This window comes from Podarcis bocagei (assembly GCF_964188305.1).
Source record: "Podarcis bocagei genome assembly, chromosome: 2".
In the NCBI taxonomy this organism is placed as follows: domain Eukaryota; kingdom Metazoa; phylum Chordata; class Lepidosauria; order Squamata; family Lacertidae; genus Podarcis; species Podarcis bocagei.
In genome coordinates this window covers 66,795,801-66,818,291 of record NC_138126.1, presented here as the reverse complement: position 1 = coordinate 66,818,291, position 22,491 = coordinate 66,795,801, and the positions used below count along the sequence as shown (strand labels likewise).

Genomic DNA, 22,491 nt, shown 5'->3' with positions numbered 1-22,491 from the left:
TTTCAAAACAATTTGAGAACTGAAACATAGCTGTCCTTCAAAATGCACATTTATTCAAATTTTGCAATGGAGTTCTCCAATCAACCAGTGTTTACAAAATGCATGTGTTAGAGGAAAGTGCACATAAAAATGAATATATTAGTGAAAATAACATACAAATGTGCATTATATTATAATATAGTAGGGGGATATTTTTTTTTTGCAAAAATATGTACATTAGTCAAAAGAGCATACAAAAATGTGTTTGTTAGAAGAAATTCACATTAAAATGCTGGTGCATTTTCATGAAGATTTTTGTTTAGAAAAAATCCAGAAATATGAAGAGCTGAATTTAAGATGGGGGGAAATAAGGAAATGAGGGAACCAAAATCAACAATCTTTTCCATCTTTGAGAGTAAGCTCCACTGAATTCAGCAAGACTTACTTTTGAGTACCCGAATGCAACTAAGTAGTCTAGAAACAACCCCATGGGATTTACTCCCAAGTAAACATGCATACACTTGTCTGGACACTCAAAAATTGTATGAAGATGGGTAGTTAGATCCTGTGAAGTTCCGCAACCTTGAAGAAATCTTACTCTCAAGAGTAAGAGTGCATGTATGTAGTTGTGAAGCACTGGGTTGTCTCACCTTTATTTTTGTGGTGTACATCTCTACACCTTGCCTTACCTTTATGGTTTCATGCCAGTGGCACTTGAAACAAGTTTCCAGTCATTAGGAAGAAAGCTCTGCTAGAGCTCTTTGAAATGCATTTTGTTCATTCTCTTCTTTTTGTCTATGGAGCTAAAAGATCTGCAGGTTGCTCTAACAAATTGCTCTTTCTTTTCCTGCATTCCTGTTGTTGTTTGTATAGTCATTAATATTATATGCCATCCCCCCTCCCTGAGAATTCTCAGAAGGGCTTGGTATAAAAAAAGTTTTCTAACTAGCCATTCAAAAGAGCTAAAGCATACAAAAACAAGTAAGAAGCCACAGCAACAGAGAAGTTTAATAACCTTGATCTGTACGTTTAGCTGCATTCCATGAGGTTTCTGCAAGGATGAAGTCAGCTGAATCGACAGCAATAATTGTATGAGGAACTTGAAGGGAAATATGGTCTTAAGAGGTTAGGAGAAATGCAGACATGTCCTGATCAGCCTGTCAAACTAGTTCATGGGGACCACTGATTCTTTCAACTTGGACTCAACTCATTTGACTTTCCCTTTTATTATTGGCCTATTAAGTGTGGAGATGCAAATTGGTGACAGAACCATTGTGCTAACATACAATCAACTAAATTACAAGGCACTGTGCATCTGTAATTCTTGATTTATTCCTATTGTTGTTATATGGCATGCATGAGTCGGTTGAAATGTTTGTGCATATTATACTGTACACTATATACCTGGTGTGTGTGTGTGTGTGTGTGTGTGTGTGTGTGTGTGTGATTTTTGACCTCCAGGTGTTGTTGCACTCCAGCTCCCATCAGCCCCTGTCTGATGGCCAATGGTCAGGGGTGATGGGAGATTGTCATGCCTTGGCCAGGGGACTTCTCATCAGAAGACCTGCCCTTACACCAAGCCCTGGGTCAGGCTCTCTGTCTGAGGGCCAGGATCCTGTGATGATGCTGAGGAGGGGCCATCCGCACCCAGGATGAGTTCAGTCTCTGACCTTAAGGCTGAATGGGTCCCAAGGGAAGGGAAGGGCCTTAAGTACCAAAGGGAAACCTGGCCAATCCAAACAGGAGTCTGGCCACAGGCAAGGACTCATCAGAAGTAAACGTCTCCTCAAGAGTGAAGCTTGCGGGAATCGCAAGGTTTGAAGAAATACAACAATATCTAAGTAAGGAAAAGAAGGGGGGTATTATCCAAAACCAAGACCGGACTGAGTGAGCTCAGTGGCCATAGAATGCTGACTAACTTTGGGAGGAGGGAATGGAAAACCAAAGGGAGAGGAATAGGATGGAGTAGCTGAGACCCCACAATATAGGCCCTGGAAGGTTGCCCCTAAGGGAATATGACTATTGGGCTGAAAAAGGTTCTATAGATTTAGTTCAAACTTGCTCCTTTATAATTACAGATATGTCTCAGTAGCACACAAGCATTAAAATATGGGCCCAGGGCTTCTATTTTCTTGGGGAAAGGCAACTGCAATATGTACACAGTGGAACTAGAGTCAATGCAGTTCAGGTAATGGAGCACTGGCAAATCTCAAGACAAAAATTGACCAGATTCAGGCATCTGAAATAGAACATTCACAGAAGGGAAGAGGAAGGAGAGAGAATAAAATCTAAAATAAAATAAAAATGGTCCTTTAACGCATCCTCTCTGTCAAATTTTCTGCTGAAAACCACAATCCAAAACTGGTTTACTTGCATTGCACGTGTGTGTGCAGGGAAGGGGAGGGAGCGAAAGACATGCAGATACTCATATCCCTCTCACCCCCCTATAAATCATCAGCATTAGCATCAGCATCTGACAACACAAAGTTCACGTCAGATGAAATGGATATTTGAATTCACCCTATAAAATATAGATTCAGAGCTGACCATATCAAAATGTCACTTTTGGGTCCCCCCCCTCCTTTTCAAACTACTGTACAGTGATCAGGTTGCTCTGGTACAGATCCTTATCTTCTTTTGTTAAATATACACCTAAAAATTGAACCGGTCGTTCTGTCTGGCTGAACTTACCTAAATAAATAAATAAATCTCTGGATTAATTTTTTTTTTGTCTATTACTTCTGTTTCCCCTTATCCAAATTATCTTTTAAAAAAACCAAAATAAATTCATAGGTCTAAATAAGAGCATTCAAGGCTACTTCTGACTGTTCTACATTGGAAAGACATAAGAATGTCATCTGTTTGTAATATTAGTGCTGTCTCTCAGATGGTTTAATTCCCTTATTGTCACAGAGGCTATGTGATATCTATAATATGAGTGGGAACCCTCAGGCTTGGATGGAGGGCTGAATATGGCCCTCTAGACTTCTTCATCAGGCCCTGGGAACTCTCACCAGGCCACACCCTCTATCCCCAGACCACACCCCTCACCGCTGGCACACTTTTCCAATTGTTGCTTTTCCCTGGTTGAAGTGTGTCCTTAAATGCCTTTTGCTTGCCTGAATGGTGATAGGTGTGTGTATAAACATCTCACTTATGTGTGACTGAAATGTAGTTTACTGTACAACAGTAGTGGCCATACTTTGCTCCACCCACTTTTGCCTCTGGCCCCACCCACCAGAAGATTGTCCATCAGGGAACATGGTGCTTGGCTGAAAAAGGTCTTCCCACTCCCATCTCTCTATCAAATCATAAAGCTCATCTGGGGGTTTGGAGTGAGGTGTCAACAGTATGCTGATGACAACCAGTTCTAGATTTCTGTGATCAGGCACCTGGAATCTGCCATTTCTGCTTCGAACCAGTGCTTTGTCAGATGGATGAGGCAATCAGGTTGAAACAGAATACAAATACTGTGGGCGAGTCATCCTCAGACCCTGAAAAACTGCTCTTCCTCTTAGAGCAGGTATAAACTTTTCTCAACTCCCAGATCTCTGATAAGCAGATAATTATGGTGGCCAGAGACGCATCTCACCAGATGCATTTTATCATGTAGGTTCTGCCCTTTCTTGGACAGAGGTGATCTGACTATGTGATCAACTTCAAGGCTTGAATGCACTTTGTGCTCTTGAAGGCTTCAGTGGATAGAAAATGCAACTGCCTGGCTCATTTGAATACTGGGAGGTGTGAATATGTTTAGCTAGCATTATATTATCTGCATTGGCTGCTGGTGTGTTTTCAGCCAAAACAGTACAAATTTGGGGAGCTTTGAACATATTTCACCTATATCATCCACACTTGCTGCCAGTTTGCTTCTGGTTTAAACCTTTAAAGCCCTTCAGGGTCTGGGACTCATACACCTTAAGAGACCTCCTCTCCTGTGTCAATTCCACCCCAAATAAGTAGATCAAATGAGGATCTGCTTTGTATTCCATTAATAAGTGAGACCTTTGGCTGCTGGGAGCAGGGCCTCCACAATGGTGGTTTTGATGCTGTGGAATTATTTCAATCCCAGATTACAAAGTTGTATGTAGCTGGTTTTAGGAAGACGTGCTGATTCCCAATGACTTTTTAACTGTCTGATAAGGGTGTGATTTCAGCCAATTCAGTTGGAAGCCAGTGGAGTCTGTTATCTTTTGTTGTCTTACATAAATCTTGCATGCTTTGTTATTTTATTTTGCAGTTTTAAATGCCATTTTAAGTGTCAATTTATTCATTGAAAACCACTTTGAGCTTATGGAAAAACAATCTGTAACATATGCATCTCTTGTTTTACACCTCTCTGAAAGTTAAAGTTTTAATATGTAGCTATTCGTCAGCAACCTTGTTTTCAGAGTTGTGTAAATACTGACCCACAGTATACAAATGTTTCATTTACTATTGTTGCTGGTGTCACATGTAAAGCAAGTTTGTGTGATGCTTGTCAGTTACTCCACATCAGGAAATAGTCATTTGATGACATCCTTTTCTTCCCAAAGGTGGGTTTCTATGGGGCCTAATTACTGCAACTGACAGATTATTCTTGTTACCAGACTAGAGATGTTGTGTACATGACAGGTAACTATAAATGAAGTGCCAGAAAGAAGCTAGAATAATTTGTAAATGCTGCAGGCATTTTTCATAGTTTTGTAGTTCTCTTCTGATGGATGTCTTCAACAGTCTAATTTTTATCTGAATCAGATTTTGAAATACGAGCTGTTTCTATAGGTATCAGAATGTAGGTGTTGCTTATCAAAAATTGCTGTTTGATGCTCCTCCTTCATTACACATTCCAGAGTTTTCATTAAGGTTATAAGGTGGTTTGGTCCAAGCAGCTACCTTTACACTGAGACATAATGCAATATAGTGTGTTGAATCCATATTGCCTCCCTTATTTAGGAAACAGACTGGTTAGACTAGCATATTGATATTCAATGGGAAAGTCATAATCTATCAAGTTGGCCGTTAAAGCAGAAAGAAAAACAAACACGGATAAAAAGTGAAAAGTAGGAGCTATGTTGTAGACTGGGATTAAAGGTCTCCAGTTTGAAATGTCTGTGGTCAACTGGCTTAACTAAACTGTTTAATTTACACCTAGTTCTTACTGATGCGGTAAATCCATGTCTTTGTGGTACCACTGCAGGGTGATGCAGAAATTTCCCATTATGTTACTCCTTTATAAAAAAAAAAAAAAAAATATTTCCGTCAAATACAGCGCAAAGATACATTTAGCAAACTAATAATGTGGTTCCGGCATTGTTATATGCTACTATGTACCTAATAATAGTTTGTCAGAATTAAAACAGTTGTGAAATGGAGGCCAGAAATTCACTGAGGCAAAATTGCATTGTAAGTTTTTAGTATTGCACCTTCCCTTTATCACTTTCCTTCCAGATTTTCACTAAAAGATTGTTCATGTCGTTTATGGGATAGGTGTAATCCTGGAAACCAGATTCTGAGGATCTCTCTCCCCCTCCACCACCTCTAGTAGGCTATCTGCCTAAGTTCCATTGATGGACAAAGATCCAGTAGGGCCAGTTAGAATTATGATTTAGTGTTAAGACTAGGACTGGGGAGACTCAGGCTCAAATCCCCATTCATCCATGAAGAATGTCAGGCTGTGTACAAACCAAACAATTAAAACACATGACTTCCCTGAAGAATCCTGCACATTGCAGTTTGCCTGTCACAGAACTACAGTTCCCAGGAGAGGTTGATGGATCCAGCTAGTTTTGCAATTGGAAGACGCAAAGCTAGACGAAGTTTGAATGTACAGAAGAGGGGAAGATGCTAATTAGGAGGATACAGGAAAGTGGGAGCCAGTAGATTCCCCTCTGTGGCTGACGGCTACCTGCTCAGAGCCTTAAATGGCTCTGAAGGCTGCTACCGAGGAGAGAAAGAAATGCAATCCTATGCACACGCTTTTGTATTTAGCGGGATCTACTCCCAAAAGGATCCATAGGATCCGGCCATTCGGCAGGCTACGTTATTTACGTTATTTGGTTACTCCCAAAAGCAAACAGCTGGAAGGACTAGCTAGCTAGAGCTTCGCTGGAGCCGAGCAGGCCGTGCTCTGCCTCCCGAGGGCTAGCCGGAGCCAGGAAGCAGGGTGGCGGCGCCTGCGCGGAGAGGCCCCAACTCGGCAACCGCGCCTGCTTCGGTCCCTTTAAGGAGCGTCTCTTTCTCGCCGAGTTGCATCAGGCACGCGCGCGTCCCGTCCCCGGCGCACCCACCGCCCTGAGCTCGGGCTACCTGCCCGCTCGCTCGCCTTCCCCAACTTCCTAGGCGCGCTCGCGGCCGGGACCGGCGTGCGCGCTCCCGGGGGCCTCTCTAAGGCGGAGCTGGCTGAAGGGCGCGCGCTCCCGCCCGGCCAGTCGCGTGGTCTCCTTGCTTCTCCATATTGCTGCGGCGGCATTAGAGGAGACGGGGAGGGGGCACGCCGGGGTTGGGTTTCAAGGGTGGGGGGAGGAAGCCGGCGGCTCGAGCCCCCACCCCGTGGCTCCGGGGTGCGCATCTGACTGAGGAAGGGGTTGGGGGCGCAGAAAGAGAGAGAAAGAGGGGAGGCAGGAGAGCTCCGGGCGAGGCGAGGCGGTTTTCGGGGGTGGGAGGGGGAAGTCGGCAAAGTTTGGGGCGGGCGCGTGTTGTCCGGGGAGAGCCTGGAGCCGGGGGCACGAGGCGGCTCCGCGGGGGCGCAGATGGCTACCCAGGTGGAGGCTCTCCTGCCCGCGAACCCCCTTCTGCCCTCCGAGGAGCACGGGCTGATGATGAAGAAGCCTCAGGAGAAAGGGGAGCAGCACCTCCTGCACCAAGGAGAGAAGGCCAACGCCGACGAGGGCAAGGGGGGCGGCCCCGACAGCTGCAGCAAGGAAGGCGGCGGCGGCGGCAACGTGGGGGAGCAGCATCTGCGCCGAAACGGGGCGCTGCTCAAGCCCCCCAGCATCAAGCAGCAGAAGGAGGACAGTAACAACCAGGAGAAGGAGAACCTGCTGCACCAGAGGAGCGGCGGCGGCACCGACTCGACGCGACTGCCTAGCGAGGCCGGTAGCAGCAGCAGCGGCGGCGAGGAGGGCGGAGAGACGGGAGGCGTTGGGCGCAAGGAATTCATCGAGGCCCCCCCGCCCAAGGTGAACCCTTGGACTAAGAACGCCCCGGTGGCGCTGGTCACCCTCAACGGACAGTCGCCCCCAGGTGGGTAGCAGCGGGGGACCCGGGCGAGAGAGGGAGGGGCGGTGCTTTCGGTGATGGTGGTCTCGTTTGGGGCAATCGGCGAAGGAAGAGCGTCGCGGCCACTGGCGGAGGGTGATCTTCCCTCCGCAATATGGTGACATTTTCTCTTCTCCACACACACACACCCGCCTCCCCCCCCCCCGACGGTGGAACTCCACCCCGTCTTTGTCCATCTGCATCCACCCTGCTTGTATCTCACCTCGCCCTCCGCTCCTTGAACCGCTTCGTTATAAGAAAAATTAATGGGGGGAAAGAGCGAGCGCGGGATCGATGGCAGGCAAATGGAGGGTGGATGCAAGCATGGTGGGACGGGGCTTTCGAAATCGAGCGTGAGACGTCCAAGGCCTTGCTCGCTGGGAAACACGCCCGCGCTGGGCATGGGTGGAACTACCTTTATTGAAGGGAAAGAAAAGAAGGGGGGAGAGGGAGGAAGGGTGCCACCCCCGCGTGCCTCCCCATTTCCCGCGTGCGTGCTCAGGGAATCGGGCTTTTCCTGCGGGAACTGAAGTGAATAAATCTTTTAAGACTTAATCGGGCACGGAAGGCACCCCCGCCGTTGCAGCATTGATCGGATCGTGAATGTTTCATGAGCGATCTCCCCCCCCCACCCAGCCGCTTCCTTTCCCCGAATAGCCTCGCTTTTTAAATGGCGTGGTGGTTGGTTGGCTGAGGGGGAGAGGAGCTCATGAGGCTTAGACGTAACCCCGACCGAAAGTCGGCAGGGAAGCCCGGCATATTTGGGGTGTGTGGAGTGTGACTGTGACCTTTCAAAGTAGCCGGAGAGGATTTAAAAATGCAGGTTGGCTGTTGTAGTTTAAAACTGTCGAACGTTTATTTGTCTTCTACACGGTGGGGTGGGCCGACAGCTGGGGGCCCCTTTGGAGAAAGACCCCTGAGGAGCGCATGTTGTATGCAAATAGGCATAGGAAAGGGAAGGCCCCAAAGGCTGGACGCGGCCCGGCGGCGGCGGCCGCTCTGTGAGGCGGGAAGGAGGGAGGCGGTGCGTTTCCGAAGGTTCTTCGCCGCGCCGCTCTAGGCCCCGGTGCAAACGTGCCTCTGGCGACGGTTTGAAAGCTCCCGTCGCTCAGCGCCCCGCCGCCCAATGGCCGGGCGTGGGTGTGTGTGACTCTGTGCGCCGCCGTGCTCGGCGCTTCCTCCCTTTCCCAGCATTCCGCTGCAGCAAAGGCAACGTGGTTTTTCTGTCGCGGAGAGCATGTGATTTCTCCTGAGCTCGCCGTGGGGCCTCCCCGTTTGGACCTCTCTTCCTCTCACTCCCCGCCAGTCCAACGCCCCCCCCCCCGGCCGCCGCTCGCCTTTCTTTTGACAGGCGGCTCCGAAGAAACCCCCACTCCACCCCCTTTCAGGGCCTCAGCGCGTATTTTTCCGAGGGTGACAGTGAAACCCTCCCCCCCCCCCCCGTCAAGCGGGTGAGCAGGAAAAGATGAGCTAGGCCTCGCACATGGAAGCTGGGCTTCCCATGTGCGGCCCCGTCCTCTGCAGTACCGCGGCCTCCCTTTCAGTAATCCCGAAACACTGGCGGACACGTGTTACAATGCTACTGGAGGATCCATATGGTAGTGGATGTGGGACAAAGGTCTTCCAAAAGTCCACGTGGGCTTATATCCTTTGTAGGTTAATGCTGCTGGGCCTTTTCACCCTTTGGCGTTTGAACTGGGCCAGTACTGTGACATTTAAACCTTCGATCTGGGTTCTCAGTGTGTTCATAGTTGGAATTCAGATGACATGCTCTAGCCCTCTATTTCTAGCTTTGAAACTGGGGGAAGAGTGGAATAGAGAGGCTGGAGACTTGCCTGTACACTGAGGTGGTCGCTTGGAATGTTACAGCAACTTTCTCTCCACCTTTTGACATATATAGATGGCCTTGGAGAAATTCAAGAGAGTATTGCATAATCAGACCACTACCAGAAAGCTATTTCTTATATGCCCCTTCCATATGTTCCTGGATGATATGCAGGGAGGGCAGGCATAACTTATTACAGGAGAGATAGCTAAGCTCATGTTTAGCTTATGGAGGTGAAATCTGAGCTGCTTTTTGAGGAAACGACAACAAAAGGAGCAGTTTTAAACTACTAGCTTTATTGAGTCCAAGTCTTCAAAATTGTTTATATTATTGCCAAACGTAATACTAGATTGCTCATGAATGCTTGTACTATATTATATGATGAATCATCAAGTTTTACTGACTCCTGTAAGACGCACTGCTGTGCAGCACCTGGCTCAAATGCTATTTTCATGTGCTTATTATCACAAATGCAAGATCATTAGAATAGATTTAATAATACTGTCCAGTCTGTTCAACTGTATCAGCTTAGAAGTATGATAATACTGGCTTGTTGGGACATATTTATGAACGAGTCTTCCAGAGGTTAAAGTTCCAGTACGTAGAGAGTTTCTAGCATGCTTTGTATAATATTGAGTGTACTTGGAACACTTGGGATACTTCATGTGTTAAACTAGTTGGGTAAATTACTTTTTTGCTTTACTTTTGCTGGTAAGATACCATAACTGAAATTCATTATTTAAATGTTTTTGTTTTTAATGAACCTTTTATGTAGGTGAACATATGTAAAACTTTATGAGGAAGCCCATAACAGTACAATAGTACAAATAAATTTTGTCCCTAAATAAGAAATGTCACTTTTGTGAAAGAAACATGTATAGGGCACAATGCACTTGTGTGGTGGGCACTTTACCTACAAATGGAAGATTCCAGTAGTGATTAACAGTTTTGTTCTCTTATGCCCTTCTCCTCTTACCTGTGTGTGCACACAGGTAGGTGGTATGACAGGACAGCCACCTCACATATCCCCATACTGATATTCTATCATCACCTGATGCAAACACAGCTAACTTGCAATGCATGAAGAGGGAGGACTGGACAGGGATATTGGAAGTACTTGCAAATCTCCCCCCACCCAATTGACTTGTTCACAAGTGCCATCTCATGGTGCAAATGGATCATACCCATAGTGTTTCAGTAATCCACCTTTTGTAGGGCTGTCTAAAAAGCCCACTGGTAAAGCGAATGCTGCAAAGATTTCTGCTTCTTGGCAGCAGTGGCCATAATTTGCACAATACTAGCTTTGGCAAATTATTCCGCTCTCATAGCACTGTTTTTTCTGCTGCTTGTTATTTTATATATAATTTGCAACATAAACATGATGTAGTTGGAGAATACCAGATTGAACCATGCAGTGATTGAGAACTATGTGATAGGCTTTGGTTTAAGGTGGCTTTCTTTTATAGCATGTTGCACAAATTTAAAAACTTAATATGGGAGTTTTCTCTATTTAGTACTTTCTGCTTGAAAATATATGTGTAAGCATCCTGAAGTTTCTGTGCTAAGAAAAACCTTTGTGCGTTGTAGTAATGATTTCTAAAGCTTAATATTGGCAAAGGTGATGTGGCAGCTGTTTTTCTATATTTGGGAAATTTGCCCACAACTGATTTGGGGAAAAATGCTACTTGCAAATAAGTCTATAACTTGTATCAAACTGCTAGTGTATAAATATATATGTATAATTTTCAACAGCTTCTGGTTTTGGCACTGACTTAGTCGCAAAGTTGCTGCATCATGCCCCTCTGGACCATGCCGGAGGCTATGTTTCAGTGTAGCCATAACACCAACTCCTGGTTTGGTTCCACAAGAATTTTGCTTGACTTGAATCCAGGTTGCAAACCTCAAAGCAGACTTGTAATCCTGGTTTCAAGACAAGCGCAAAGCATAATTTTCCAGCTCCCACATAATTAAAAATAATGGTTTGTGATAAAAAGAAAGTCACATTGACTTAGCACGTATAGGGGGAGGGGAAGTGTGCTAGCACAAGGCTCATGCATGGAATACCAAATCATTGTTTGGCATTATGTGTGAACCAGCCTTGTTCTTGATTACCCAGAACAATGGATATGACATCCTAAAAGTATAATTGAGCTTTTCAGCTTGCTGTTTGAATTTTGCCTGTAGTATTGGGCAACAGACTGAAGGGCTGTAAGATAGAAGTGCAACATCATGATGCCAAATATAATGATATTTTAAATTGTGCTGCTTACAGGAATGTCTTTAAATAATGATGCTACACTGAATGGCACAAACAAGATTTTATCTGAGGAGCTAAGTTCAGTCCAAGGGTGCTTATTGAGAATTCTGAAAAGCATTTGTAGGTGGATTACAAAAGTTTGTGGAAGGTACAGTTGTAGATTATTTATTTTGACAACCTGGTATGGTCAGTACATGTTTGTGTAGAATCCCACTGTTTTCAATGGGATCAACATCCAAAAAGCATAGTAATGGACTTGCTATTAAGGCTGGTGGCAAGTAGACTGGTGACTCTCAAACATTGAACGTATTTTGATTTTAAAAGGCAATTTTCTGCATGCAGTTAGTACAAGCGAAGGTGCTGCATGTCAGAGCTTGATTAGCTAGGAGGAAGTTGTCTTATATCTGAGCTTTGCAATAATGGGATATAGGCCTGTCTGGGAGCTTGCTGGTTTTTGAGAAAAAGTTGAGAGGGCAGCCATTGCTTTTTGTACATCCATGCTTTGTTTTATGGTAATACAAAAAGTAACATAAATTCAGAAAGCGATTGAGTATTGTGGTTTCCCCCAACAAGTCCTGGAAATGTGTGTGTCTATAATCTCTGCGACTTTCATAGTTCTACATTTGGTTGGCCGCGACAGATTAAGTTACAGCAGATTAAAGTGGCAGGCCAGTGCATGGTTATTCAGTAGTCGGTGAACAGAGCTTGTTCACAAACATGCTAATGATCAGAATGTAGAGAGTTTTCACTGGAATAGGATAGTGTGATAAATCATTGTTTGACTTGTGAGGTAGTTGCAGGTTCACTTAACACAGATAAGTAATGCTTTAATTGCTGTTCCATCCCAATATGGTGATGTGCGAGATGGTCTTCTGTGTTGTTCCCCAAATCTGGAATGTTTTTCTCACTGAAGCTCAGACAGTAGAAACTCTGGTAGTTTCCGCTGACTTGTAGAAATAACCTGCTTTTCCCAGGCATTTGCAGTAAATCAGTAAGTACTCTCTGGTTTAATTCTCATGCTGTTTCTCAATTAATTATTTTATTATTGGGCTGTTTTTAAGTCATGGTTAGATTTTTTGCTTTGTTGGAAATCACCCTTGGATCATGTTGATGTGATGAAAGCTGGCCTATAAACTGGAGGACTAAATAAATAATAAACAGAATATTTGGATCTTCTAGTCTAGAAAACAGTAGACCGTGCAGAGGAGGTTTATGTGCACTTTACTACTATTGCAACTGGTATATAAAAGAAACCACACAATTTTGGATTCTATATTTCTGAGAAGAGCCATTGTGTTGCCTCTGAGGTTGCCCGGTGTATGAATCTGCTCAGTCAATTAGCCAAAAATTTTAAAATCACCTTATGGTTTTCCATGAGTTGAACAAACACATTTTTGTGTCTTGTGGTCTTATAAATTAATATATGAACTATACTTCTTGAGAAAGTAGCCAAGTGTCCTATTCTCCACCCCTTTTTGCATGATTTTGTAGGATAAGGTGTTCCTCCACAGGGACACACCTTTATTCACCCTAATCTTAAAAGTTTCCATCCTAATTGTTTTCTGTTTGAAAAGGTTATTAAAATAACATGTGACTCAGCTGACTGCTGCAGAAAAGTGAGAGCTGAAGCGCACTTACTTCACTTCAGTTCAACCATGAAACTAATTTTGCTAGTTGTGAGAGAGCTGACAGCAGCATGGTTCCAACCTTTTTTCTGCAACATGTCACAGCATTGTGGATGGGACTAGATAACGTATCAGCAGCATGTTTTGCCCATTTCTGTGACATATGGCAGTATTGTTGGCTTTGATTAACTCTCCAGAAATCGTAGGGCTGCAACATCCATCATCCCCGATTATTGGCCATGCTGGCTGGGGCTGAGGGAAATTGTGATCTTAAAACATCTAGAGTAGGCTTCCTCAACCTCGGCCCTCCAGATGTTTTGAGACTACAATTCCCATCACACCTGACCACTGGTCCTGCTAGCTAGGGATCATGGGAGTTGTAGGCCAAAAATATCTGGAGGGCCGAGGTTGAGGGAGCCTGAACTAGAAGGCACCAGGTAGGGAAAGATGGTTTTAGAGTAAGGGCAGAATTGCAGTGTTGGAATTCATCACCAAATGTACATGCAGCTTACTCCAAAATTAAAGGATATGTTATTTAAAAAGTTGGTTTAATTATGATCTACTACTCAGGAATGGTTTTTCTTCTTAATGTTTGACAGAAGTCATTTGGGTGGAATTTCTCCTTTTGAAGTGCATCAAAGGTCATTTATTCCCTTCACTATGCCCTTCAGTTTTATTCTAGACCTTTGCTCTGTGCACTGTTTGTTCAAGAGAAGCTGTGGAATGTAATGTTTGAGTGAAAACTGATTCATGGCACATTGTCTGGTCCTCCCTAGAATAATCCTAAATCTCTAGGATTTCCAACTGTAAAGGCTCTAGTTGCCTCTCATTCAAGTTTTCAACCCTGTTCTTTGGTTTGTTTTAACTGGAACTGTCTGGGCACTTGCATCCCAAGCCTAAATGTTTGTTTGGAAGTGAGTACATTCATTTCTGTGTGATTTCCTCCTAAAGTAGCTATGTTTAGGGTTTTCATCTTACGGTCATTTTAAGATTAATGTATGAATATATTTCCCAAAAACAGTATGCAAGGTGCTTAATGTTATTTTAAAAGGAGGGAAATGAAGGATGCTCCCAGTTTAGAAAACATTTTTACATTGAATCTTAGTGATAATCAGGGTGGATTGTGACTTCTGCAAGCCCTCTTCAAGTCTCAAACTTAAATTACTTTGAATGTAAACAAACTGATAATTACATGTTCTGTTGGTGATATTTTACATGGTAAGAATTGACAGATTTTTGACATTAGATGGCGTAAGATGCATTTTTCTTTAAAGTAGATATTCCACTAGGTGAATGTGACATAAAGACAGTAATTGTCCTCTGTAAGAATAGGAATTCTTCATTACCTGCACCTGTATGAGACTCAACATTCAGTCTCTCGCATTTTAAGTGGAGAATTTTATTAATAGTTATATGGCACTTGACGCTAAATAAAAGTGTATCATATGCCCCTTTTTAGTAATTCTTGTAACACCTGTAAGATAGGCCAAGATCTCCATTTTGCTGATGTAGGGTGATCGCTGAAATAGGGTGTATCCAACTAACACATGCTGTCAGCACATGCATTTACATTTGCACAATGGAAATTCCCCCTCCTCTTCCCACACCCTCCTCACATTTCCTTTAAGGGTTAAGAGAACCCCTAGAACAGATTTGGGGATCATGCAGGGGGAGGAGAGAAGTTCCTTAGCACTGATGGGATACATTGGTTGGAGATCTCCCATAGTTGTTTACTTAAAAACACTTAACATTTCAATTGCTGTGGATCAGCTTTTCACTTCACCATATCTTTGAAGGAGCAGGATGGGCCAGTAAATTGGATTTTACATTCCCACTCACCCCTGTGTTTTCTGATTTGCCTTTGGCAGGATTAGTGGAGTTGGTGACTCATGAAGCCGTAGCATGTTCTATGCAAGTTGGATTTGTGTACATGCTAATAAATATCTCTGCCTCGGTTCTAGTCAGCAGGACAACAATATTAAGGTGTGACATTTTGAGGAAGCATGTGAGGTGAAGATAATTTTATGTGTCTTGCCGACTAAAAGTGACATAGGAATCATAGAAATTTTATAGTGAGTTTGTAGAAGACCTGAGACCTTGCAGAATTGACTTCAACCCATCTCCCTACTCTGAATGCTCCTAGTCAATACAGTTGTACCTCGTGTTGCGTAACCTCCAGGTTACGGAATCTTCGGGTTACGGCCGTTGCAAACCCAGAAGTGGATTTGCCGCTTTCATATGCGCAGAAGTGCTCTGTGGCGCCATGCACATGCACAGAAGCGGTCCTCCGGTTACGGAATTTTTGGGATATAGCCGGGCCTCTGGAACGGATCCCGTTCATAACCGAAGGTACCACTGTATTTTGTCTTGGCACAAGATTGCTCCTTCTGGTCTCTTGGGCTACTTGTATGGTTTTCTTTTTTTTATAGAGTAGTCTTATGATGGGGAGACCAGGCCAGTTGTGTTGTGTACTGTGATGCATATTATACATTATAGTTAAGGGAAGCTTGCTTGTTAATTTGGTCATAATTTTGATTTTTCTGGCTTGCTGTGGCTTCCTCAGTTTTGTATTTGAAGGTACGTAAATAATTCAATAATTAAATCACTGGCTTAGGAATCCTGGTATAATGTACCTTTTAAAAACAGGGAAATAACTGAAATCCCGGTGATTGGCTTCATGCAAATGATAGAGACCCACATTTTATTGAGTAGTGAAGGGATAGTGAAAAACGGCTTCATATTGTGGCCCTGCAGTGCAGTTGTTTAACCAGCAGTTTCTCTGGTCTGAGCAGAGACAATAGCTGATAGGACCTGGGAGCTGTGAATTTCACTGTTGAATGAATTGATCAGCTTAGCATTGTGGAATTACTGGTTTATTTGCATAGGAATATATTTTGAAGTGCATGGAGGGAGGCATAGGATTTTTCACCAGGAAGAGGGGACTCAACTTTGAATTATTTGGGGGATTTAGTTGTGTCAGTCATAGTTCCCTTTGTGTGGGACTCCACATATGCTAGTGAGTTTACATGGCAATTGGCTACATTTAAAATATTTTCAACAAAGAAGGATGGTTTCCCAAAGCAGCTGCCAGTTGTCCAATCCAGTGTGTGCAGTCTGTTTTAATAGGGTGATCTTGTGTGGGTGGTTGTTAGAACTGCATGTCTTAAAATCCAGGAGGCCTGTTCTTGCATCCATAGGGCTAGCTGGTGTTTTTAAGCTATATGGGCAGTATCTTTGGTGAGAATTTGATAGTATGGAAGAGTGATTGGAGGACAATAATGGTAAAGAGGGTGCAGTTGCATAGCTATTCAGTGTTAATCTGTTAACAGTTTAAACTAATTGTTTTGAGCAACATCCTGGAAGTTGAGCTGCAGTTGACCTTTCTTACACTTTGCTTTTTGAAATAGTGTTTGGCACTCTAAATAGGCAAGAGTCATTCATCTTGTAGCCATAGCAGGCATTTTTGTCTTATTTTCTGTGTATTCAGTAGTGTCAGTGAAGCACTCATATTTAATCAAGTTACTTCAGACTTTAGTTTTGATAGTTAGTTCACTTGCATATAAAGTTCTCTGAATAAACGTTGCTTACTTTATATGTGACTTGTACCTAAAACAAATGGCTCTCACACTCGGTGTTAGAGACTCAAATATATAAGCTAATTCTCAAATGGCACCTTAAACTTGCGTTATGGTTGCCACAATAGAATGTCTAGGTGCCTTTTTCGCATTGAAGTTTATTATTATTCATTTTTGTACCGCTTTGTATTTTAAAGAACAAATATCAAAGTGGGTTACAACACATTAAAACATCAAATAAAACAATCCAGCCTAAAGCGGATTCAACCTTCAAGGAAAATATTTCAGATCCTTCTCTAAGTGATATTTTGCTTATCCTATATTTCTTTACCTACTTAATTTATATAGCAGCCCCATAGCAGAAGTACCCTAGGAAGCCAGTGTAATGTAGTGGTTAGAGTGTCAAAGACACGGGAGAACAGAGTTCAAATCCCCACTCAGTCATGAAGTGCACTGGTGACCTTGGGCCAGTCACAGCCTCTTAACCTACCTCATGGGGCTGAACCATGTACTCCTTGGAGGAAGAGGTGGCCTATACGGTAAATGCAATAAATAAGCTCTTCTGCTTACTTGCTTGAAAAAACTGGAGGGGCCAGACAGATGGAGATGTCAGTCAGCAACCTGGTACCCAGAGATCTCCACATGATCACAGTTGGACCTGGCTAATTTCTGACACCGATCCTGAGCATTTCAAGTTCCTCATTAGTTCCGTAAGGGCCCCATGAGCACATGGTGTATATGGCAGGGGTGGAGGAACTTTTGGTATTTGAAATGCAGGGTTCTCTCCAGCCCCCAACTTTCACCTTGAGTGCTTTAGCCATTCTTATCTATGATAATGCCTCTTGCTTGCTTAGGAGGATAGAAAGAGTTGTGTGCAAAAAAACCCCACCTTTGACTTTTACTCTTCATAGAGGCTGCTCTCTCTCTCTCTCCTTGAATTTGTGCACAGAATCCCTTGTTAGTGCGTAGTAAGAGCCAAGAATGTCCCCCAAAATTTCCTCAGTTATGAATTTACTGGATGGACTTGCAGAGCTGTAAGGAAGGGTTAATGAGATAGTCTAGGTAAAGAATGGGCCCGCATTTCATTCATTCAGTGTCATAAGGCAGTCTAGTAAGGCTAAACCTGTCATTCTCCTTTTAAGAACAAGGTCCACATTAAATGGGATAACAGAGCTTCACTTGCAGTTTCTGTCACAGGTGAAGGTTTGTCTCTTTGGAAATATTTGCTGGTGAAAGAGCAAGATAATCTTTTGCTAGGTGTGGGACTTCCTTGTCTATGAATGTCACAACTTCTGAAGAGGAACAAGGGCCGACATCTTGCTGCAAAATAGCCCCAGTCTTACTAATATTTGTGGTGCAGTCTGTGTGAGAAGGTGTTTAGCAGAATGGCTGCTTCCTGTGGAAATCCATTGGAGTGCCCAGTACATATGGCAGGCATAGGCAAACTCGGCCCTCCAGATGTTTTGAGACTACAATTCCCATCATCTCTGACCACTGGACCTGTTAGCTAGGGATGATGGTAGTTGTAGTCCCAAAACATCTGGAGGGCTGAGTTTGCCTATGCCTGACATATGGCATATGACAATTTAGTCTGCTCTCTGCAGGATGTGAGGAGAGGGCGCTTTATACTAGAGTGAGTTCTTGTAGCATTATAGGACTGATACTTTGTATGTGTTCAACAAATGTATCCGTGGGGCTTTCTAAGCATCTACAGTATGTCATGCTTGTGATAAAGTGTCTGGACATTGCTGAGCTGGTATGGTAGCATGGACATTCTCTTTATTCAGAGAGCAAAGCTGTCAGTTCTTGCAGTCCTAAATCTGTGAAGGAAGAAAATGTCATTGATTGGGTGGAATTAAAACCTTTTAGACTGTGTAGGCTGTACTAGCTTTGTAGGGTAGACCGAAGTGTGAAGGAGGTCCTGGGCTGTAGAGATGCTAAGTCAGGTTGGTTAGTGTTGGACCATAATCAAACCCCCCACTATCACTTTGAAAACTCAAAGTCCTTCTAGCATAGCAAAGTCACATTCCCCTCCCCCAAGGCTCACTCATGATAACTATCCATCTTGTAAAGATTGAGTCCATGTACCCTTATCAAGTGCATTAGTGATTTCAAGCAATCATTAACACCACCATATCTGGCTGAAATAGGGGGAAATAGAGTTGGATGTCTGCATACTGGTGGCAGCTTACTCAGTTTCTAGACAGCTTCTCCCATTAGTTCCATGTTGAGACAAGATGTGGAACTTTTATAACTCCTCTGACCCGGTTATTGTAACTGATAATACACTGCCCTAAACTGTCAAATGTTGCTGTGGTGCTACTACTGTAGTTTAATGGTGGCACCATAACCATTTTTTTTCACTTGGAAAAATGCAGCAGTGGTGTCTTACTGCTTATTGAATACTATTTGTCTAGAATTTATGGTGGTCTGACAAAAATGGGAAACATAGGAAGCTGCCTTACAGAGTCAGATCACTGGTCCATCTACCTTAATTTGGCAGTGGCTCTCCAGGGTTTTAGAGAGGGAGTTTTCCCCAGCCCCCTAGCCAAAGTTAATAGGGACTAATCCTGGGACCTTCTGCATGGATAGCAGATGTTCTGCCACTGAGCTGTAATTGGCCATGGAAAACTGCTTCTTTTGATTGATTGTTCACTCACAATGAACTCAGCAGAAATGAAGAATCTGCCCAATGAAAAGTTATTTGAAATCCAAGCTTTTGTGTATCATAGTTTAACTTTTGCCTCTTTTTGTGGTACCAGCACATTCGTCAGAATGTACGTGCTGCCAGGTTTGTATTATACTCTTTATAGTGATTCTGCAATTACAAAGAGATTTCTGTCAAATCTGTGCATCTTACACTTCTATAGAATATTAAGCAAGGTTTTGTTTGCAAATATCATGACTTGAAATGACTACAGTGGTACCTCGGGTTAAGAACTTAATTCGTTCTGGAGGTCTGTTTTTAACCTGAAACTGTTCTTAACCTGAGGTACCACTTTAGTTAATGGGACCTCCCACTGCCGCTTCACTGCTACCGCACAATTTCTGTTCTCATCCTGAAGCAAAGGTCTTAACCCGAGGTACTATTTCTGGGTTAGCGGAGTCTGTAACCTGAAGCGTCTGTAACCCGAAGCGTCTGTAACCCTAGGTACCACTGTATTATTATCACACTGTTTCCTGTATAAAAGAGTTCTGTATACTGTGCTCTAAAATACACTTAAGCATCTTTTTTAAAGTTTGAATATTAGAGCAGCTCAGCTATAAAATTCCCTTATTTTTTTAATTTCTTGAGGAAGCAATAATCTTGTCACCTAATTTACCCAATGACTGTGATACCAGTAGGAAAACAGTACAAAAACGAGCCTCTTAAGGAAGCAATTAAAATACTCTTGCCCTTAATTTGAAGGAGCTGCTATTCTAGAATGCTATTCAAAAAGAGCATTGAAAATAAGTATTGCAGGTGTGATTGCTTACCCTGTTCCCACTTAGCCTGTTGGAAGCTGGCACCTGCAATAGTCAAGGCCAGCTGGGATGGGATAAAAAAAGTCATATCCATGAGCACAGTGGGTACTGTTTCCCTTTGTGCCTGCCAGGAGAGAGAGTATGAGTGCAGTTAGATACAGAGGCAGTTGGAATGTTCCTCTGTTTTATCTCAAGATCTGTGGTTTGTGTGTATGTACTCCTGCCTCCCATATTTTTTTGGTGGGGAGTGAGAGGAGTATGGGGGCTGGAGGTCACTTTTACTTGCTGCACATGACCAAATTAAAAGGTTGCTCTAAATTACCATTCAGAAGTTAACTTTTGTGGTCACAGTAATGGCACACTCTTGGAGAATATTAATAATTCAGCCATTCTAGTAGTAGGTAGAACTCCTGAGAAGTATCTTTGTATGTTTTAGAGAGAAGTTCTACATACTTTTGGAAGAAGCATTAAAAAAGCACGTGATTAAAAATGATACTGACTGGAAGAAGTTTTAATGCTGTCTTTAGCCAAACAGTTGTGAAGTAGTAAGTTAGGTTGAGAGGGCCCATCTGGCCCAGTCATTGATGACATGGAATTCTCTTTCAATATTTGTTATATGAGGGGGAAACATCTGGCAGAACCATTATTGGGACAATAAAGTACTGCAAACACTCCATGTGTGACCAGCATCAAAACTGGAGGGTACTCAGGTGCTGTAGGCTATCCTTAGCATAATCTATCTTGTCCCAGTTTGTCCTCCCAGTGGTACTTTTATGTGACGCATAGCTACATAATGAGAAAATTCAATAGGACTGCTGCAGTACAAAAATGCTGCCTCTTCTTTACAGATAACTGATTTGTACAATATTGAAAGTTCTCCCTATAGTTAGTCACAGGTGTTGTGCAAACGAAAAATATATTTTCTTGTTTGATTGCAGTGCCTTCTTTCTAACTAGAATGGCCATTGAAAGGCTTAGCTTAAACTGAGTGTCAAGTCTGTTGGTCTCCGTATATCCTGTAGTGCCTACAGGTGACAGGTTTCCTTCATTTGCTGGCGGAAGGGCAGTGAAGCAGTATATCTGGCTCATTGTATCTCCCTCCCCATGGCTCTGTGTGTCTAACAGTATAACTTAAGGCTTACTGGTGATTAAAAGGCAGAGCACAGGAGCTGGGTCACCAGCTGCTTCACTGGACTGATAAATGGGCATTACTTTTCTCTTGTTCGTTCTTAATCCACCTAGTACTTTCTCCACACTGACAGTGGGGCACTTGGTCTTCTGAATCAGGCAAGGATTTTGCTACTTATCCAATTTGCACAGTTATCAGGAGGGTGGGGGCTACGATAGGGAATGTCCCGTTCTCTCCAGGTACAGATAAGTCGCTGAGAGAAAAAGCAGCTGTGACCTTTTATTTTTGTAATATACACCTGTATATATGTTAGCCTTCTTAGTAAGTTCCCAAAAGTTACTAGCCTGCATTTTCTTTTTATTTGTCTGTTTTACCTCAAGTGGGGAATTCCCCCCAAAATCAGGCTGGTGAATTCCCCCTCTCCCCAGGCTGGTCTGGAAATGCAGCAGGTTGGTGGAGGAGGCATGGATTGCTACCTGTCCGCTTGATTTCAAATTGGACATGCAAGAAGGGGCTTTGCTTCCTCTATGTCCAGCTTAGAAGCACAGTTGGCTGGTGGATTGCTCCATTCCTCCATATCTTGAGTGTTGTGCTTCTGCTTCTCTTCCTTTGTGGCCTGGGCGGAAGCCAAGTGGACTTGTGAAAGATGGACAGATTGCTCTGCTCCTCCTTTGCCAGACTACACACTGGGGTGTGGAGACAAGATTCCACGTTCTCTCTCTGGTCGCCAGTGGCATCCAGATGAGTGGTTAAATGCAAGACTGGTGTATATGTTTTATCGCAGTAGTAATTGTTGGAATAAATCTTTTCATATTTATTTTCAAATCTTAGAGCCAAGTTCAGCAGTTTGGCTTTTGTTGCAGGTTGGGTCAGGTTAAAACTGTAGCATCTTTATGGTTTACTGTTTCATTGTGTTTTTAAATGTTTGCTTGCAGGTAAATTTACTCAAATCAAAGTTTGGACATAATAGCTACCATAGCTTAACCTCTCAACCTTCTCTCTCTCTCTCTCTGTGTGTGTAAAATGAGCTAGCAGCACTGCTGTTTTAAAACAAATTGCACAAGCCTATACTTGAATTGCAGCATGCATGAATGTCATATCACTTGATTATAAACTGAATCTTAATGCACTGTATTGCCTAACACAAAATAAGAAGGGATTGTGAGCCATCTTTTGATCTGTATATGTTTAAAATTGATATTGCACCAGCTGTATTTGAAATTCGCTGGGCACCAGTCACAATTTGTGACTGCCAACCGGCATTTTGCAACTGGATGGAGATGTCCGCATGCCATCCTTCTTGCCTATCTTTTTTTTTTTTTAGAAGATGTTTATTAAAATTTTCAAGATATTACAAAATGAAAAAATAAAAAAGAAATAAAAATAAAAAACAGTTAA

At 43.2% G+C, this 22,491-nt stretch overlaps 1 protein-coding gene and 1 long non-coding RNA gene across 5 annotated transcripts in view; both read left to right on the top strand.

Annotated features, from left to right (window-relative positions):
• LOC308580037 overlaps positions 1 to 22,491 on the top strand; it is a 93,636-nt gene that overhangs the window by 18,384 nt on the left and 52,761 nt on the right. The window lies entirely within an intron of this gene.
• The window catches only part of LARP1 (La ribonucleoprotein 1, translational regulator), a 68,842-nt gene continuing 52,761 nt past the window's right edge, over positions 6,411 to 22,491 (top strand). For 2 of the 4 annotated variants that reach the window (XM_081181111.1, XM_081181110.1), the window contains exon 1: positions 6,413 to 7,203. In XM_081181111.1, the coding sequence (XP_081037237.1) occupies positions 6,711 to 7,203 (493 nt within the window). In that variant the 5' untranslated portion in view covers positions 6,413 to 6,710. Of the gene's footprint in view, positions 7,204 to 22,491 lie in introns of all 4 variants that reach the window. The other 2 variants (XM_081181109.1, XM_081181108.1) reach the window with 2 other exon arrangements.